At 34.9% G+C, this 16,305-nt stretch overlaps 1 protein-coding gene across 6 annotated transcripts in view; it reads right to left on the bottom strand.

Annotated features, from left to right (window-relative positions):
- LOC137657944 (uncharacterized) overlaps window positions 1-16,305 on the bottom strand; it is a 201,223-nt gene that overhangs the window by 68,920 nt on the left and 115,998 nt on the right. For all 6 annotated transcript variants that reach the window (XM_068392657.1, XM_068392660.1, XM_068392658.1 and 3 more), the window contains 5 exons: window positions 4,019-4,168; window positions 3,476-3,641; window positions 461-708; window positions 142-309; window positions 1-26 (listed from right to left, as the gene is read on the bottom strand). The exon at window positions 1-26 is cut by the window's left edge and continues 106 nt beyond it. In XM_068392657.1, coding sequence (XP_068248758.1) covers window positions 1-26; window positions 142-309; window positions 461-708; window positions 3,476-3,641; window positions 4,019-4,168 — 758 coding nt within the window. The remainder of the gene's footprint in view (window positions 27-141; window positions 310-460; window positions 709-3,475; window positions 3,642-4,018; window positions 4,169-16,305) is intronic.

Genomic DNA, 16,305 nt, shown 5'->3' with positions numbered 1-16,305 from the left:
GCTAATTCTTCTTCCCCTTCCTCAAGCTGCAAAATGAATAGAAAATGGAATAGATGTCTTTTGAGAAATATAAGTCCAAAATTATTCACTCAAAACAAGAATGGGAAAATAATACTATTCGAATAATGCAATAACCTTTACCTGAGTTTGGATTTCAGCTTTTTCCTTATTGACTCGGGCACACTTCTCCTCTGAATCTTTCTTAGCTCTTAATGCTTCATCTAGCTGACTAGAGACATCCGCCAAATCTGATTCAGCACATTGTCGAGCTTTAAGAGCTGCAGTTTTAGCAAACTCGGCATCTTCAAGCTGTGGAAATATATATGGTTAAACATAATATAGTACAAGAATAACTGGGATAAATAAAAGGGGTGTAAATATTCTTATATTGTAAAAAAAAATAAAAGAAAAGGCCAAACATAACATGTACCAATTACATTAAACCAACAATCAGCCATACTTGTGTCTTCAGTTGCCTTAAAATCAGCTTATGACTTCCTTCAGACTGGGCTTTTTCCAACATGGTCTGAGTATCACGAAGGAGTGCCTTAGTCTTCTTGAGTTCTTTCTTTAATTTATGAACATAATCTTCATCCACGTGTGTAATGGTTCTGTCTTGTAAATCAGTTATACGTCGTTCCAATTCATGTTTTTCACGGACTAAGAGAGTTCGCTCTTCATGCTCATTCTCCAGCTGAGCCTCTAAACCTGAAGAAATAGTCGCTTTATTAATAGCATGATTCACCAACATGAATAATAATTAACAAAGACCAATTATCAAGATTATCATCCTTAAAATTATACTGAAAAAAATACACCTATAGCTCTAAGAGAACAGGCAACCAAGAAGCACAAAATATTGTGAGATAAGAAGATAAATTTCTACAAGTTGATCAACTTAAAAGACTAATGCTGTAATGATTTTTTCTATCTAGGAAATTGCAAACCTTGTCTTCTGCATAGTTTTCATTGCAAATGTATACTATATATTGAGATACTATATTTATAGGATGCACAAATCAAATCTTTTATTTAATTACATATGAGGCCATAACTAATTTGGAGTTTTATCAAGCTGTTTTTAGTCAAATGTTTTAATACTTCTTTATCATTTTTGTAATTACAATAAAATTGACATGTTTCTGATTAATTAAGGTGAGAATCATGTGAATCTTCTGTAATTTATCAGATATTAGTAATTTAAGGGTAAAGATCAATCACTTAACCAGCAACGTAAATGGAGCAACGTATATGAAAGATTAAAATATGTGCTGGCATGATAGAGGGAATTTTCAAAACATTAAATAAAGACAATGAATTTAAGCTGGAAGATCTTGATAAAATGAATAAACTAATAAAGAAATGACATCTGTAGGGGTTAAGAGAGCCTATCCAATGATGAAAAACTTGAAGCTTCAAGACTATTATAAATATGCATTCTGAAAGTACTGCTAAAGCAATACAACTTTTCTCTGAAGGTATATTGGCTGTTGAAATCTTAATACATCATTATGCTTATTATAACGGTAAATAACTCGGACAATTTTCCATCAACAGGGTATGTTTGTGTACCATGAATGTCCCCTGTGGCAACTATTTCTAGTAGGAAGGAGATAGATAAGCCTACAAGGTCAATTACCTTAGTTTTATCTCATAAGTCCTCATAAGTGGAGATAGTATGTCAAATCCATAGTCTCTAGGATACCTAAAGGTTAAATATTATAGTCAAGGTTGACATTATCTACAGAATCTACAGTATTTGAACCACTAACCTATTTGAAAGTTTAAATGTAATAAAGAAAAGTAAGAGCCAAATAACTGGTGGATAGATACAATCTCCTTTCACATATCTGAAATCCTTTCAATTGTGTAAAGGATTTGTGGTAACAAAGAAATCATAAAATGCAGTCTTTATAATACTATACAATGACTACAGGATACGTACTAAGATCCTGAAGATCCTGAGCAATCATTTTAAATGGAAACTCTAACAATACTAGGCACCAAAAAGGCTCATTTAATTAATAATGAATAACATTACAAAACAAGATCTAGCGAGATGACAGAAGCAAATGTATTAGAAGAATTTGAGATTGGCATTTGTCTATCAAAGATCAGCACTGTGTCCATAGCATTAATAGAGGAAGCTAAATAGATGTTAGGAACAAGAATCACCAAGGGGCTACTATAAGAAGAGCAGCTATATACAAAGTCAAAAGAAATATTCAAAATATAAAACAGTGGAATGGAAAGAGAGGCTTCAGATAAAAAAACTATAAGGTGAGAGAAATTAGTAATTGGAAATGAAGCAAAGGAATGACCGTGAATGAAATGTTACAGTGAAAAGCAGTTATGTCCTATACTGAATATCACGTGCAAATCATGGGAGTAATAAAAAAATGACCAGGATTATGTAATGTAAAAAGGTCAAGTTACTTTAAATTCGTTAAATACACATGATAAAGAGTGAGGTGAAGCAGGGACAGACTTCTGCTTTGGAAGTAAATCCCTTATTACCATTGGTAGCATTCTAGATTAGGAACATGGTACTGAGAGGACATCAAAAACTATTAAAAACTATTCAGTAGAATAAATAAATTGGAATTTCACTAGGGAGACTTAAAATAATAGAGATTTTTAGCAGGATTGCCTATAAAAGGATGAGATTTATAGCTGTAGTGCATTGGAAAGATCATATTATTGATGAGAAAATTGCAGAAAGATGTTATATTAGAGGCTGTTACATAAATCCGAAGTCCCCAAGGGTGAAATGTTTGGGCAAATAATTAGAAAGAAAAGCAGTAATGTCAGAAAAGAGGGGACATGGAAGTAAAAGGATAAATACCAGTAGGAAGGACACAAAAACGAGGATTTGAAACAGATGGGAATTCCCTCATCATAAAGAAAACAATGGGTGGAGATAACTTTATATATATACATATATATATATATATATATATATATATATATATATATATATATATATATATATATATATATATATATATATATATATATATATATAACCACAAAGTGGCAACCTAATGTAAAACTTTTATTGGTAATGGTTGTACTACACCATCTGATGTCTTTGTTTTGTAAGCTCAAATGTGACAAAAGAATACAAGCTGTGTACTTTTACTAATTTACAACAAATGTCTAAGATTTAATTGACAATCATGTCCTAAACTATTTCACATAACATTATAAGTATAAAGTATAAAAGGTTAAATATTTTTTGTACAAAAAGATATTTTAACACCTTGAAAACAAGTGTCACTAATTGTGAAAAGATTAAAAAAAATATATATATTTCTTGATAATTATGTATTTTTCATCTTCAGGCAACATCTAGTAAATAATTCTAAAAGAAGTAGAAGGTAAAATCTGAACGGATATTATAGTCTGTTAGTTAGGTTTATGAATTAAATACATTTATAACTGTTAAGTAAGATTATAGAAATGAGCAACTTACTTTTAACTTTCTTTTGAGCTGATAATCTGATTTCCTCCAATTCTTCTTCACGCTGAGAGATTTCTCTCCGGTTCTCTTTCCTCATCTGCTCCATGCTCATCTCTAAACGAACTTTAGCTCCTTCTAGCATTTGTACTTGTCCTGCTAAGTCGTCAAGTTCTTCTTCCTATTACAGGTAATTATAAAAATGTCCAAACCAAAATTAATAGTGTTAAATAATAATGTACTACAGTACTGTAATATGAAATCTACAAGACAAAACTCAAGCCATTGAGCTGAATTCCATACAAACTGACTTATATTTCAAAGAAATAAAACCACTTCCCCTATCTCATTCCATTTTCTGTGTTTTTTTTTTTTTTTTTTCTGGCAAAGAGGTTGTGTTTTATCCTACACTATGCAGTAGTTGAAGTAAAACCAATTCAATTAAAATATCTTTCCCATGAATCTCTTGGAATGCTTTAGGTCATCTGATTTGAAACAAAACTACACACTGCATTAATCAAGTAGTAATAGTAATAGTAGTAGTAATTTTCTTCTTACCTGATCCTTGATGCGCAGTTCAAGGTCATGTTTTGCTTTTTTCAAAGTAGCTACTTCCTCCTCCACCTTTCCAGAAGAATTAAGATCATCTAACTCTCGATTTAAGGCAGCCACTTTTTCTTCTTTAAGCTCCAACTCTAATTTCAATGTCTGTTGAGGTGAAAATTAAGCATTTACTTGTCTAATTAAAAGGAAATAGATCTTTTATATAATGTTACTTGATTCAAACAATTCTCTGACACTTTTCCCACTGCTTAGCCAGCTAACTAAACCTTCCGGCATTCTCACATTGAAATATATGCAAATTAAAATGGTCGTTTTTGTTTTAACATTCAACAACACTTGACCACTTCAAACACCCACCCCCCTTGGCCACTCATGGCTAAATTTAGTAGGGGTGCTGTCCTGAAAATTTGTAGCCTCTATTTCAATTATGTGTAAAAAAAAAAAAAAAAAAAAAAAACAGGCAAGGTCTGAATATGTTAGGTCTGGTCACGTACGGGGATTAAGTCCCTTGAGCCTGCAGGGTAACGTATGCTGGCGACCTTGGTCGTCAGTCATCTGGGTGAGGCTATTATGCGTCAGTTCATTACCGTCAATCATTGAGAGCATTTAACTCCTTGTCTTATCTCCTTGAAAAAAAAAGGACTGAAAGATGCCAAATATATAGGCTGGTTTTGGTTGTTATAGTAAAAGAAAAAAAGATACAGAAAATATCACTTTCCATCGCTTCACAAAAGATGAAAAACTTTAATAGAATTGGGTACAGTTTTATCGCGGGAAAGATTCCCTCAGTGCGACACACAGTCGAGTATGCAGTTTGCCCTTCGTAATTATGGACTTTCAGTCAATACTGAAATATGATATTCTTGAGAAGTATATAAAAAAAAAGTTCCTGGACAAATGGTGAAACTGAGGTCATCTGCAGTTCCATCTTTGAATCTACCATTTTTTAAAATTATAATTCTTTTTCAAGATTATACAATAACGATATACATTTGTTTGCTTACTTACACACACATGTATATATATATATATATATATATATATATATATATATATATATATATATATATATACATATATACATATATATAAATATATATATATATATATATATATATATATATATACATAAATATATATATATATATATATATATATATATATATATATATATATATATATATATACATACATGTGTGTGTGTGTTTTTTTACAATAATGCGTGCGTCTGTTTATTGTTAAATGTTAATATTACTTGTTTTCATAGTTCATGATTACGGGATTAATTCACAAAATCATTAGATTAAAAAAAATAGTGCTGTTCCAATATGCTCATGTTCTTGATGATTCTGCAAACGTTAAACAGATGTCCGAACGTGAAAAGGAGAAGCAAATTGTTCATCAGCTAGCAGAAACAAAGAGAGAGAGAGAGAGAGAGAGAGAGAGAGAGAGAGAGAGAGAGAGAGAGAGAGAGAGAGAGAGAGAGAGAGAGAGAGAGAATGCGCTACTTGAAAAAAAAGGATGGACATTCGAAAGAAAAGAATTGTTAGAAAAATTGCGAACAAGTGAGAAAATTATATTGTGAGGAAAATATGCTTGGCATAAGTTTACTATGGAATATTGATGTTCCCATTACTTTCCCTGCATTGATATCCATGCAAACCAGTTTCTCACAAGCCAATCAATATACGATAAACAGAGGGGAGACACCATGCAGCAATACACAACGTTATGGCTCCTCATCCAACCCTCAGGCAATATTCCCATAGTATTAGGCGATGCAATTGCATTCTATGAATTCACTTCGAGAATCCTTGATTGCATGTGTACCTGACTTCGGAATCTAGTTAGAATTTAAATAGACATATGTTTCAGGCCCTCCCCATCCAGCTTTGACATAAAATTAGCAAGCAGAGCAAAAAAGGAGGTAATCTCATATGACTCAGGAGTTATACTTGAGGGAGTTAGAGTAGGTCAGAATGCTCTGAAAATATTTCACCTTTGATCATTGTCTTGGACAGTGGTCCTTTATTAGCAATGTAGCCTTCTTTTTGGTATTTAGTCTGTATTTACACTAAGTTTTGATCTTTATGGTTCATGTATCCTGAATTATTTGAAAATTCATTGTCTAAAAATGTTTGGAATAGAATACTGTAATCAATTCCTTACCACACGCTGTGCTTACATGCACAATCACTATTCTGAATGCCTATGTCTATTTATGTTAATTGCTATAAGCAAAAGGAGCAGGTTCTAGAATTTGAACATCACACAAGTCAATTTACAAATGGTGAATCTCTTTATTTCAAGACTCTCACAAGGTCTTGGGTTGTAACTTCTAAACTATTCAAATTTCCCTAACAACTTTGTGGTACTAAAGTAATATTTATGGCTGGCATCCAGCATAAAGGTTCCTGACCTACAAAGAATAAGCACCTTGAATTGGTACCTCCCTCTTTACTCAGGTAGATAAGCACTGTAGTGTTTTCCTAAAAGAAAGAGAGCCTTGTCTATTACTAGATCTTACATCAATGATAAGATTCCTACAAGAGCTAGCAGCTCTAGGTAATGGATGTGGAGTCTCTCCTCACTTGCCACTCACATTCAAGACATCATAGGGTTATACAGGATTGTTCCCCCATCCTTTTATGGATGCATCTGTACATAGTGTAAGCTCTGTGACTAAAAACCCGAGGCTCATCCTAGAGAGAAGCTGCCGGTTGCTCCAACAGCTTTGCACTAGACTGAACTTTCCAGACTGTGAAATAAGAGTTTTCACGAGATAGCTTAACAAAATGTCCCAACATTGCTTTAGGTGGAACTATAATTGCCTCTTCCTAATCAGGCATGGAACACAAACTTCTCTAGGGAAGACATCCATTCTAGGAGACTCAAAAACTTGTGGGTTGTTGCTAGTTGAGCGTCTCTGATACCCCGTAAAAACTTGAGGAAGGAGTTCACTCTCTTCTCTGAGGGAAAAGCTTGAAAAGGAACTGATGTAATTATGATTCCCAAATACTATATTGAGTCACAGTGATCATAAACTTCTCCCTGCTTATCAAAATCCCCAACTTGCCAAATAGATTAAGAATAGTCAATTTTGTCTTCTAGACCCATTGAAGAGTGCTCACCAGAACTGGCATATCTGGACTGCTTGCAGATGTAGAAATTTTGTTAATTGTAGCCATCATACTAATGTATATTTGCTGGGCATTGCTGAGACTAAAACAAAGGTTCCTGAACAGAAAAGTTTTACCCATGCACAAACTTTAAAAACTTTCTCGACTATGAAAACAAAAAGATAAGCATCTGGATGATATAATGAAAATAACCAGTGATGACAAATCAGGTGTCTCAATGGAAAACCTTGTACTGTAACTCGAACTTGTTCACTTTTGACATATCCAACACTGATCTCCATCTCCCTGACAATTGTACATGGCCTTCCTTGTCTATTAGACTTTCTATTTCTTCCCATTGTGTTAGTGTGTGAGTAAGTGGGTAGGGTTGGAAAATCTAAGGGAAGGATCTGCTTGAAAATAAGGCTATACCCCTCCTTCATCCCCTTAAGAACAGAGAAGAGAACATCTCCACCAACAGGGTCTTCAAGGCTGAGAGTCACTATAGATTTAATAGTTGTTGAAGTCTTTTTCTACGTTTCTCATCTCCTGGCAATACAAAAGGGATGTTTAAAGGGTCTTAACCTATCTTGGATTCTCATCTTGATTAGTTGATGGGGCAAGAGCCACAGCCAAATTCAAAACAGATCTAGGTTTACTGACAGAATCCTTAGAGTCCTGAGCAAAGAGATTAAATTTTACATCATTTGAAACCTGCTCCAAAATTTGTACTAATCTGAATGGATCTAGCAAGACCAAATTGGGCAGCTGTAACCATTCATACGGTATATTTTGTGCCTGTGACATTGATTTATTTAGGAACATAAATTGTCTCTTCTCTTAATTATCAAGGTAAAGAAAACATTCATTGCTTGACTGACTTCATCATCTAAAGTGCAGTTCAAGCACTTAAGAAGAGAATAATTTCGACATTTATGTTTTTATTTAAGGAACCCACTCAGAGATCTTTACCATAGACAAGCCCTAGTGGGGAATCCACAAGGGAAAAAATATATAATCATTCCTAACCCTTGTGAGAGGTTAGCTATACGTACCTTTAAGTAGCTATAAGTTGGGATCCTTCCGAAGGAAAGCGCTCAAAAAATCAATCTAATCTATTTAGTAAAAATTGATTCTTTCAGGGTTCTTTGCCAAGAAGCTAGTCTGGAAATGGAGGATTTATGTAACACTTCTCTGTGGTCTTATCGAACTTCTTTCTCATAGCTTCAGAAGTTTTAGGTTTAATTTTATGTTGAGACATATGGGTCAAGCTAGAGAGGCTGTAAAAGTGATGATCTGCTACTTTAGTTTTACGTATGTTGACTGTGTATCACTCTTGGATTCTTTCCAATATAAAATGAAAAATCACTGGTGAGGTATACTATGCATTGAAGTCATGCTCTTTTTCCATGATACTAGCAACTGAGAATGGGAAATTAACCTGATTTAAGAATGAAATTAATTACCTAACCTGAGGAAACTTAGTGTCTACTGTCTTAGTCAATTAACTAATAGAAGCCCGTTGATTTCCTCATGCGCCAGCAAAAATAAAAGTTTATCCAAGCTCCTAAGAATATTCTATATCCGGAGTAGACTCAAGAAAAGAGCAACCTTCCCTCATGACATGCCGACTCTTCTCTTGATCAGCATTGAATTTAGGTGATCTAATGACCTACGACTCTGAAGAGGCATAAAAGAGTGGTGTAAACGGTTGGAGATTCGGAGGCAAAATTATGGCAAGATTTGCAGGTGTGATCAGCACAAGATTTGCTGCCGTGATCAGCGCGAGATTCAGAAGAGTGTTTGGTACAATATTAGGAGTCGTGATCAGCGGGAGATCCAGTTGTTACCTTCACAACATACAGGGGTGAAGAAACTAGATGAACTATTAGCAAAATCGTCACGATTCTCCTTATTGGCATGGATATCATACAATTTATTGGTGGGAGACTTGCAGGCACTAGTAACAAGAGTTGCCTCTGTCAAATAATGCTATGTGCAAGGCTGAGGAGTGGGATTCTTTGATGCAAAACTCCTCAGCGCTCTGTGAAGAAGTGCGATTCGTACTGCTGTGGTCAGTCCATAAACTGGAAGGTACTGATATACAGCGTTCTCATACTAAAGTGTGCAGGGGAGCAAGAGCTCTAAATGCTAGGTGCCACCTCCCTGCTCTTTGCATTAGTATCTAAGAGCAAAATTTCTTGAAGCAATGCAAGTTGGTGCCATTCATAGCATGGGGATCCATAGAGACCATGTTCATCCGGGAAGAGAATAAACATGGAGCTGTATAATGCTTTGCACAAATGCAAGTCTCTCTAGCAAAATACACAGTAGTGTGAAACTCTCTAGCCTCAAAAAATTTCTTGTAAATGATTCAGACCTTACTGGAGAAGCTGAAGCAATTCTAACCAACACTAAATGTTGACTTAATCAAAAATATTATTTACACCTTAAAAACTGGCCTGATACTTCCAATAGGTTATATAAAAATTTCAGCAAGCAATATCATATTTTACTAATATATTTTACTCTGCAACAACATCCTCCTTGAATGAAAATCTCAAAAAATTATCCTCAAAAGCATGTACTGTCCTTTCCTTTGCAAATATAGATTGATTACACTTGATCTAGATGAGCAGGCTGAATTTCTTTGGTGAACAAAGAGTTGGCCTGATTTAATCGTCTCCTCTATTTAAGGGGAAGAGTGGGGTATGCTTACTGCATGCTCAATAAGGTTACTTTGCCTGGCAATTTCTACAGAACTGAAATGTTTAACCGTTACCATGGTGTCTAAAAAAGTAATGGATAAATCTGAAAATTTTCAGTTAATTCAGCATTGAAAAGTCCATTGACTGGCCAGACAGTAATACAGTATATTGCATCCCTCTCTCTGGTTACGGCTCATTTTTTCTTTGCCTACACATACACCAAATAGTCTGGACTATTCTTTACACATTCTCGTCTTTTCTCATACACCTGACAACACTGAAATTACCTAACAATTCTTCTTCACTCAAGGGGTTAATTACTGTACTGTAATTGTTCAATGGCTACTTTCCTTTTAGTAAGGGTAGAAGAGACTCTTTAGCTATGGTAAGCAGCTCTTCTAGGAGGACACTCCAAAATCAAACCATTGTTCTCTAGTCTTGGGTAGTGCCATAGTCTCTGTACCATGGTCTTCCACTGTCTTGGGTTAAAGTTCTCTTGCTTGAGGTTACACTCGGGCACACTATTCTATCTTATCTTTTTTCTTCTTGTTTTTTGAAATGGTGTGTTGGCTTAATAGAAGGGCCATGGATGTCTGGTGGTTTATCAAGAGGTTGTCTTTTCCTTATATAATACTCTTTCTTTTCAAAACCATCCTTAATGTCCTCTCCTCAGTTGAAGTGGCTATCCTGGAAGGTATTTAGCCTTTCATGGTCCATGCTGACCAATTTTTCCGACTTTTTTTCTATAGTCTATGGGTTTGATCATACACTATGGACCGAACAAGGGAAAGGCCCGTGCCAACAGGAATTGTTGGTTACAATACAAAACAAGTTGATCATACACTTTATTCATATTTCTGTACATATTGTTTTTGTTATCATTCTTGTTAATTTGGTTTTCAAGTATGATGTATCTTTCTTATATCCATTAATTCTTATGCTCTCTGGAGACACTGAGCAAAATCCGGGACCAGTACGTCCTAGATTTTGTCAATGTCGTCTACTGTATTGCAATATTCGTGGTCTTCATGCAAATATTCTAGACATTACAGTTGCATCCAGACAGTATTATATTCTTTTGTGCTCAGAAACTTTGGTTTCTAATATGAGGCAGTCATCTGAGCTCTTTATAACTGGTTTTAAGAAGCCAATAATGTTGAAATGCGATGCCATCCCTAGGGCTAGGGGAATGGTGGTGTATATTAGGACTAAATATCCTGCTTCTCATAAGTCCTGCTATGAATGCGGATGTCATGAGATTCAGGTAATAAAAGTTTGTGAAAGGCATAACAACTTCTATTTATGTTCGATCTACTGGAATCAAGACATGGATGATTCTATCTTTGATTGTCTTCTTACCATTATGGCTATGATACAAGAAGATGATAGGAAGACCTCTTTGGTCTTTGTTGGTGATTTCAATGCTCACCAAAGGGAGTGGTTAAGAACTTTAGACTTTGCCTCTGAATCAGGCTGTGAGCAAATCATAAGTGAAGCTACTCATAGGTCTGGTAACTGCTTGGACTCGTATACACCGACTCCCCTGGCGTTATAACAAGTAAAGTGGATTCTCCAGTTGGGACATCTGTTCATGCCTTGTTTCATTAGTAATGAAGACTGAGCAGCATGTCCCTGATGTATCATAGTCATGTAAGATTTGTATGGAATCTCAAGCAGACTGGAATGGGATTTTGCATGATCTTTTGTACTTGAATTGGTCAAAATTGTATAGTAGAGTTGATCCTGTTGTCCCTTTGAATGAGAATCTAGTCAAAATAATTGAAAGGCATATCCCTTCTTGTGTGCTAAGGTACCAAGTGATGGATAAACCGTGGTTCAATGATGATTGTAGACGTGCTTATTTGGAGAAGCAGGAGGCCTATCATCTTTCGAAGGGTAACAGATCTGATTTGACCCGGAATAATTATACTCAGCTTAGAGCTTTTGCTCTAAGAGTTTATGCGTTAACTGAAAAGGATTACCATTTAACCATAAAAGAAACCCTTTCTAGTACAACCCAGGAGCATAAGTGATGGACTACCCTTAAATTTGCACTCTTTGGTATAGATGCAATAGTTCCTCCTTTACTTAAACCAGCTGATTCTGTCACTCACTGTCCAAAGGGAAAGGCAAACCTTTTGGCAGATGTGTTTGACAGTAAACAGAGTGATGAGAAACTCGAACTTCCTCATTCCTGTTTTCCTGAGGCTAAACTAACTATTTTAGCTTTTAGATCTCGTGAAATTAAAGCTCTCTTGATGGACCTTGATGCTTATGTAGGTGTAGACTGCAGATTTCTTAGCTCACTAGTTATGTGTTATGTGCAAGTTAGCAAGAAGGGGAGCTTTTAGCACTTGGAGAATTGGTAATGTTACTCCACATGTAAATGTGTTTGTGGTAGCTCAAGTCCAACTGATTACCGCCCAATTACCATAACTGCCTATTTATCTTAAATTTATGAACATCTTTTGACATAAAGTCTTGATAGGTTTGCTGAAGGTAATCATTTGTTCGTTCTCGAGTTTGCAATTTGGTTTTCGTAAAGGCCTTGGAGCATGTGATGCTCTCCTTACAATCTCCAATGCTGTACAGAAATCCCTTGATTGTGGTCATGAAGTTCATAAGACTGGCCTTGATTCTAGTGCTGCCTTTGACTGTGTTAATCATGAGGGCCTTGTTTTCAAATTCAAACAGTTGGGAGTGGGTATGTCTTTTCTTAGCATCATTATTGATTTTTTATGTAATAGATTGCAAAGAGTTGTTGTTGATGGGCACCATAGTGAGTATAGAAATGTAATATCTGGTGTTCCTTAGGGTAGTGTTCTTGAAACATTATTTTTCATACTATATACACAAGACATACAGTTTGGCCCAAAAAACACGCTTGTTGCATATGTAGATGATGCTACTCTCTTTGCATCAATTCCATCTAAATATAGATCTGGGGTTGCTGGATCCCTTAATAGAGATCCAGCTAAAATTAGTGCATGGTGCAAATTATAATGTAAGAAGTGGGATCCTAATAAAACTCAAAGAATGATTGTAAGTAGGCCAAGGACAGTGGTTCCTCAACATCCGGATCTCTGCATTGATAATGTTTCTTTAACTTTATATGACTTTTAAACGTTTAAGTGTGATTCTCGACAGCAAATTTACTTTTGAGTAACATATTAGGTCTGTGTCTTCTTCAATTGCACAAAAAATTGGCTTACTGAGAAAGTCTTTTAAGATTTTTGGTGATCATTCTATTCTGAAGAAAATTTTAATTCTTTTATTCTGCCTTGTTTCGAGTATTGTTCTCCTGTCTGGTCTTCAGCTGCTGATTCTTATTTTAATTTGTTGGACAGGAACTTATGGTCTATTAAATTTCTTATTCCTGATCTAGACATTAATCTCTGGCACCATCATTCAATTAGTTCATTATGCATGTTGCATAAGATTTTTTTTTTTTTATAATTCTGACCATACAAAGTCTTTACATTCAGATCTTCCCAGACAGTTCCATCCTGTTCGTAATATTAGGCATGCAGTTAATTCTAATAGTCAGGTATTCTCCATCATGAGGCTCAATACTACACAGTACTCTAGAAGTTTTATTCCAACTGTGACTAAGTTGTGGAATTATCTTCCTAATCGGGTAGTTGACTCTGTAGAACTTCAAAAGTTGAAAGTTGCACCAAATGTTTTTTATGTTGAACAGGCTGACATAAGTCCTTTTAAAGTTTACATATGAAATATCTGTTTTGACGTTGTTAATGATTATAAAATACTTTATTTTAATTGTTCATTATTTCTTATATCGTTTATTTATTTCCTTATTTCCTTTTCTCGATCGGCTATTTTTCCCTGTTGGAGCCCTTGGGCCTATAGCATCTTGCTCTTCCAACAAGGGTTGTAACTAAGCTGCTAATAATAATAATAATAATAATAATAATAATAATAATAATAATTCTAAATGTAAAGAAACTGGTATATTATCTAGTGTAGAAGGACAAAGGACAATTATTATTATTGTTATTAATAACCAAGCTACAATCCTAACAAGGAAAATAAGAATGCTACAAGCTCAAGGGTTCCTACAGGGAAAACCTTCCAGTGCAGAAAAGAAATAGACTATACATGAGAAATAATACAAAAATAATATAATAGTGATGGGGAAATAGAACCGCTAGAATAACCAGGAGTCACATTATGAACATTAAAAGTTCTATAATTCATGGTAACAGAGTATGGAGTAATAGTGGCCGAAATAAGATCCTTAACTAAGATGTCATCTGACGAAAGGGAAGCATCAATTATATACGTTCATATGTATATATATATATATATATATATATATATATATATATATAGTGTGCATCGATGTATACATGGAATGATTTCTACTCATTTGCAATTAAGCTTACTTATCTAGTGAATTGGATGGGCTTGCTTGTTTGTCATTCTGGACTATTTTGGCTTGCAGGAAGATAGGGCGATAGCTGCAATACGCATATCAATGGTTACATCAATGAGATTTGTTTCCTTTGACTTTGATTTAGTTAAGACTGAGAAGCGAGTCTCACAAAAACAGTACAAGTGATTGTAAAAGGTAACAAGAGAATGAAACTTTCTTTATTCAAGTTGGGATAGTCCTTCGAGAGGCTTCGCCAAAAACAAGGCTATGTTGATGTTCTGTGCCTCTTTCTTATTGAGTTATTAATAGTTAGCTGTACTAACTCTTCTTCCTTGCTATGTGTTAAGTTTAATTTTACAATTGAATCTGGGTTCCCAAATAAAAACGGATCTCTTATCCGGCATTTTTCTTTTAAATTGATAGTTTTTTCTTCTGGAAAATAGTGCTAAAAACTGGCTAACAGAGACTGAAGGTATAGGTATATATCTTTTTATTTATTTTCTACATAAATGCTTGATTTACATGGTTTTCCTCGATATGTTGTAAAAGTGAGAGGAACATGTAGTAAACAAGTTGGTCTGTTTTAGTGATTTCTTAAATGCCTTTACTTCCTCGGTGTTTGAATATATCACACTTTTTTTCCCTGTAGTTTTAGATTAAGTTCATTAACTAATGGAAATTCTTTTCAGGAAGGAATATATGCACCTCCAACCTTAATTCATATAGGCTTATCCTAGTTATAACTCCTTTTGCAGCCAAAGCTTCATGATTCCCAGTTACATAATTACCTGCACCCTCGGCTATCTTGTTCATAACACCATTATTCTTCCTATCATAAGGCTTATTTATTCATATCAAAAGTTGAGGTAGAAATAAAATCTTTGTAACTTGAAAATCTCGTTGTGCTCTGGAAAGGGAGTTTCTGGATTTTTCTCATAACTACCATTGCCAGGTCAATCTCTGCTGGCACAAGAAGTGTGTTGTTTGCGCTGGACAATTCTAGAATCTAGATGCTCCTGCAGAGAACATTCGGGACAATTGGTTCACGATATATAAGGGAAATGTGTTCCGAAATCGAGAGACTTGACTGAGCACTAAACTCGCTGTGACCAAGAATTTTGTAACAACTCTTCAAGTTACAATAACTTAATATCTTGAAGAAGATAAAGAAATCTTGAAACTTATTGATCATAAGCTGCCTGTGTTCCTGCAAGTCACTTTTTATATCTAAAACTAAGTTACTAAGTGTCATCTGTCTCTCGCTGCATTGAAAATTGATGAAGTCAAGATCTACATCTCCGTAAGGTCTTTTGTATACTACAGCTACAGTATAGGGGGATAGGATAGGTGGGGGAGAGGGAAGGAGGGAATTAGAATTGGAAAGATTGGAGAGAAAAGTGTTAAATTGAAGTACAGTGGGAGGTGAAACGATTGGGGCAGACCTAATAGCTCTTTATTGTCGATTTTATACACCAACATCATGCCTTGTGGATTATCAGTAGGTGATTCACTTGTCAGCCTCGAAGGGACTTGTGTTTTCATGATTATTCCTTTTCTGGGGCTTGTATATTTACTTAAGTTTGTCTGCTTTTTGTTTTATTTTAATACCCTGGATTTGGTTCGTCCTGAGCAATGAAAGGAGCTATCCTTTTCCACAATGAATGCTTGTTTTGTGAGCATGTTCTGGGTAAATGTTTTTGAATCTTTGCCAGGCTTGTGTGACTCTTCTGTGTTACCTGACGTTTACTGGTTCGAGATTGTAATGTTTCGTTGTTTTCATTAATATTATTATTATCATGGTTGTTTTTATGGTTTAGACCACGTGTTTCTTATGTTTCCATTTTGGAATTTTTGTAAGGTTTTCATCTTTGATTGAGCCATTGTGCATGCTGGTGCTATTGGATATTCGAATAGAGGTCTTATTAGGCTTTTTGTAGTGATTTATTCTTATGCTTTTATCCAATAGTTTGAAACGTTTTAAAGCTCCTTTTCTGTGTTTTGCCAATCGGAGTTTTTGTTTGATATGACAGGTTATGCCAGTTCTTTTGATAGAGAGAC

Source organism: Palaemon carinicauda, chromosome 18 (assembly GCF_036898095.1).
Source record: "Palaemon carinicauda isolate YSFRI2023 chromosome 18, ASM3689809v2, whole genome shotgun sequence".
Taxonomy (NCBI): Eukaryota; Metazoa; Arthropoda; class Malacostraca; order Decapoda; family Palaemonidae; genus Palaemon; species Palaemon carinicauda.
The sequence above is the reverse complement of the archived record's forward strand: the minus strand, read 5'-3'. Positions and strand labels throughout refer to the sequence as shown.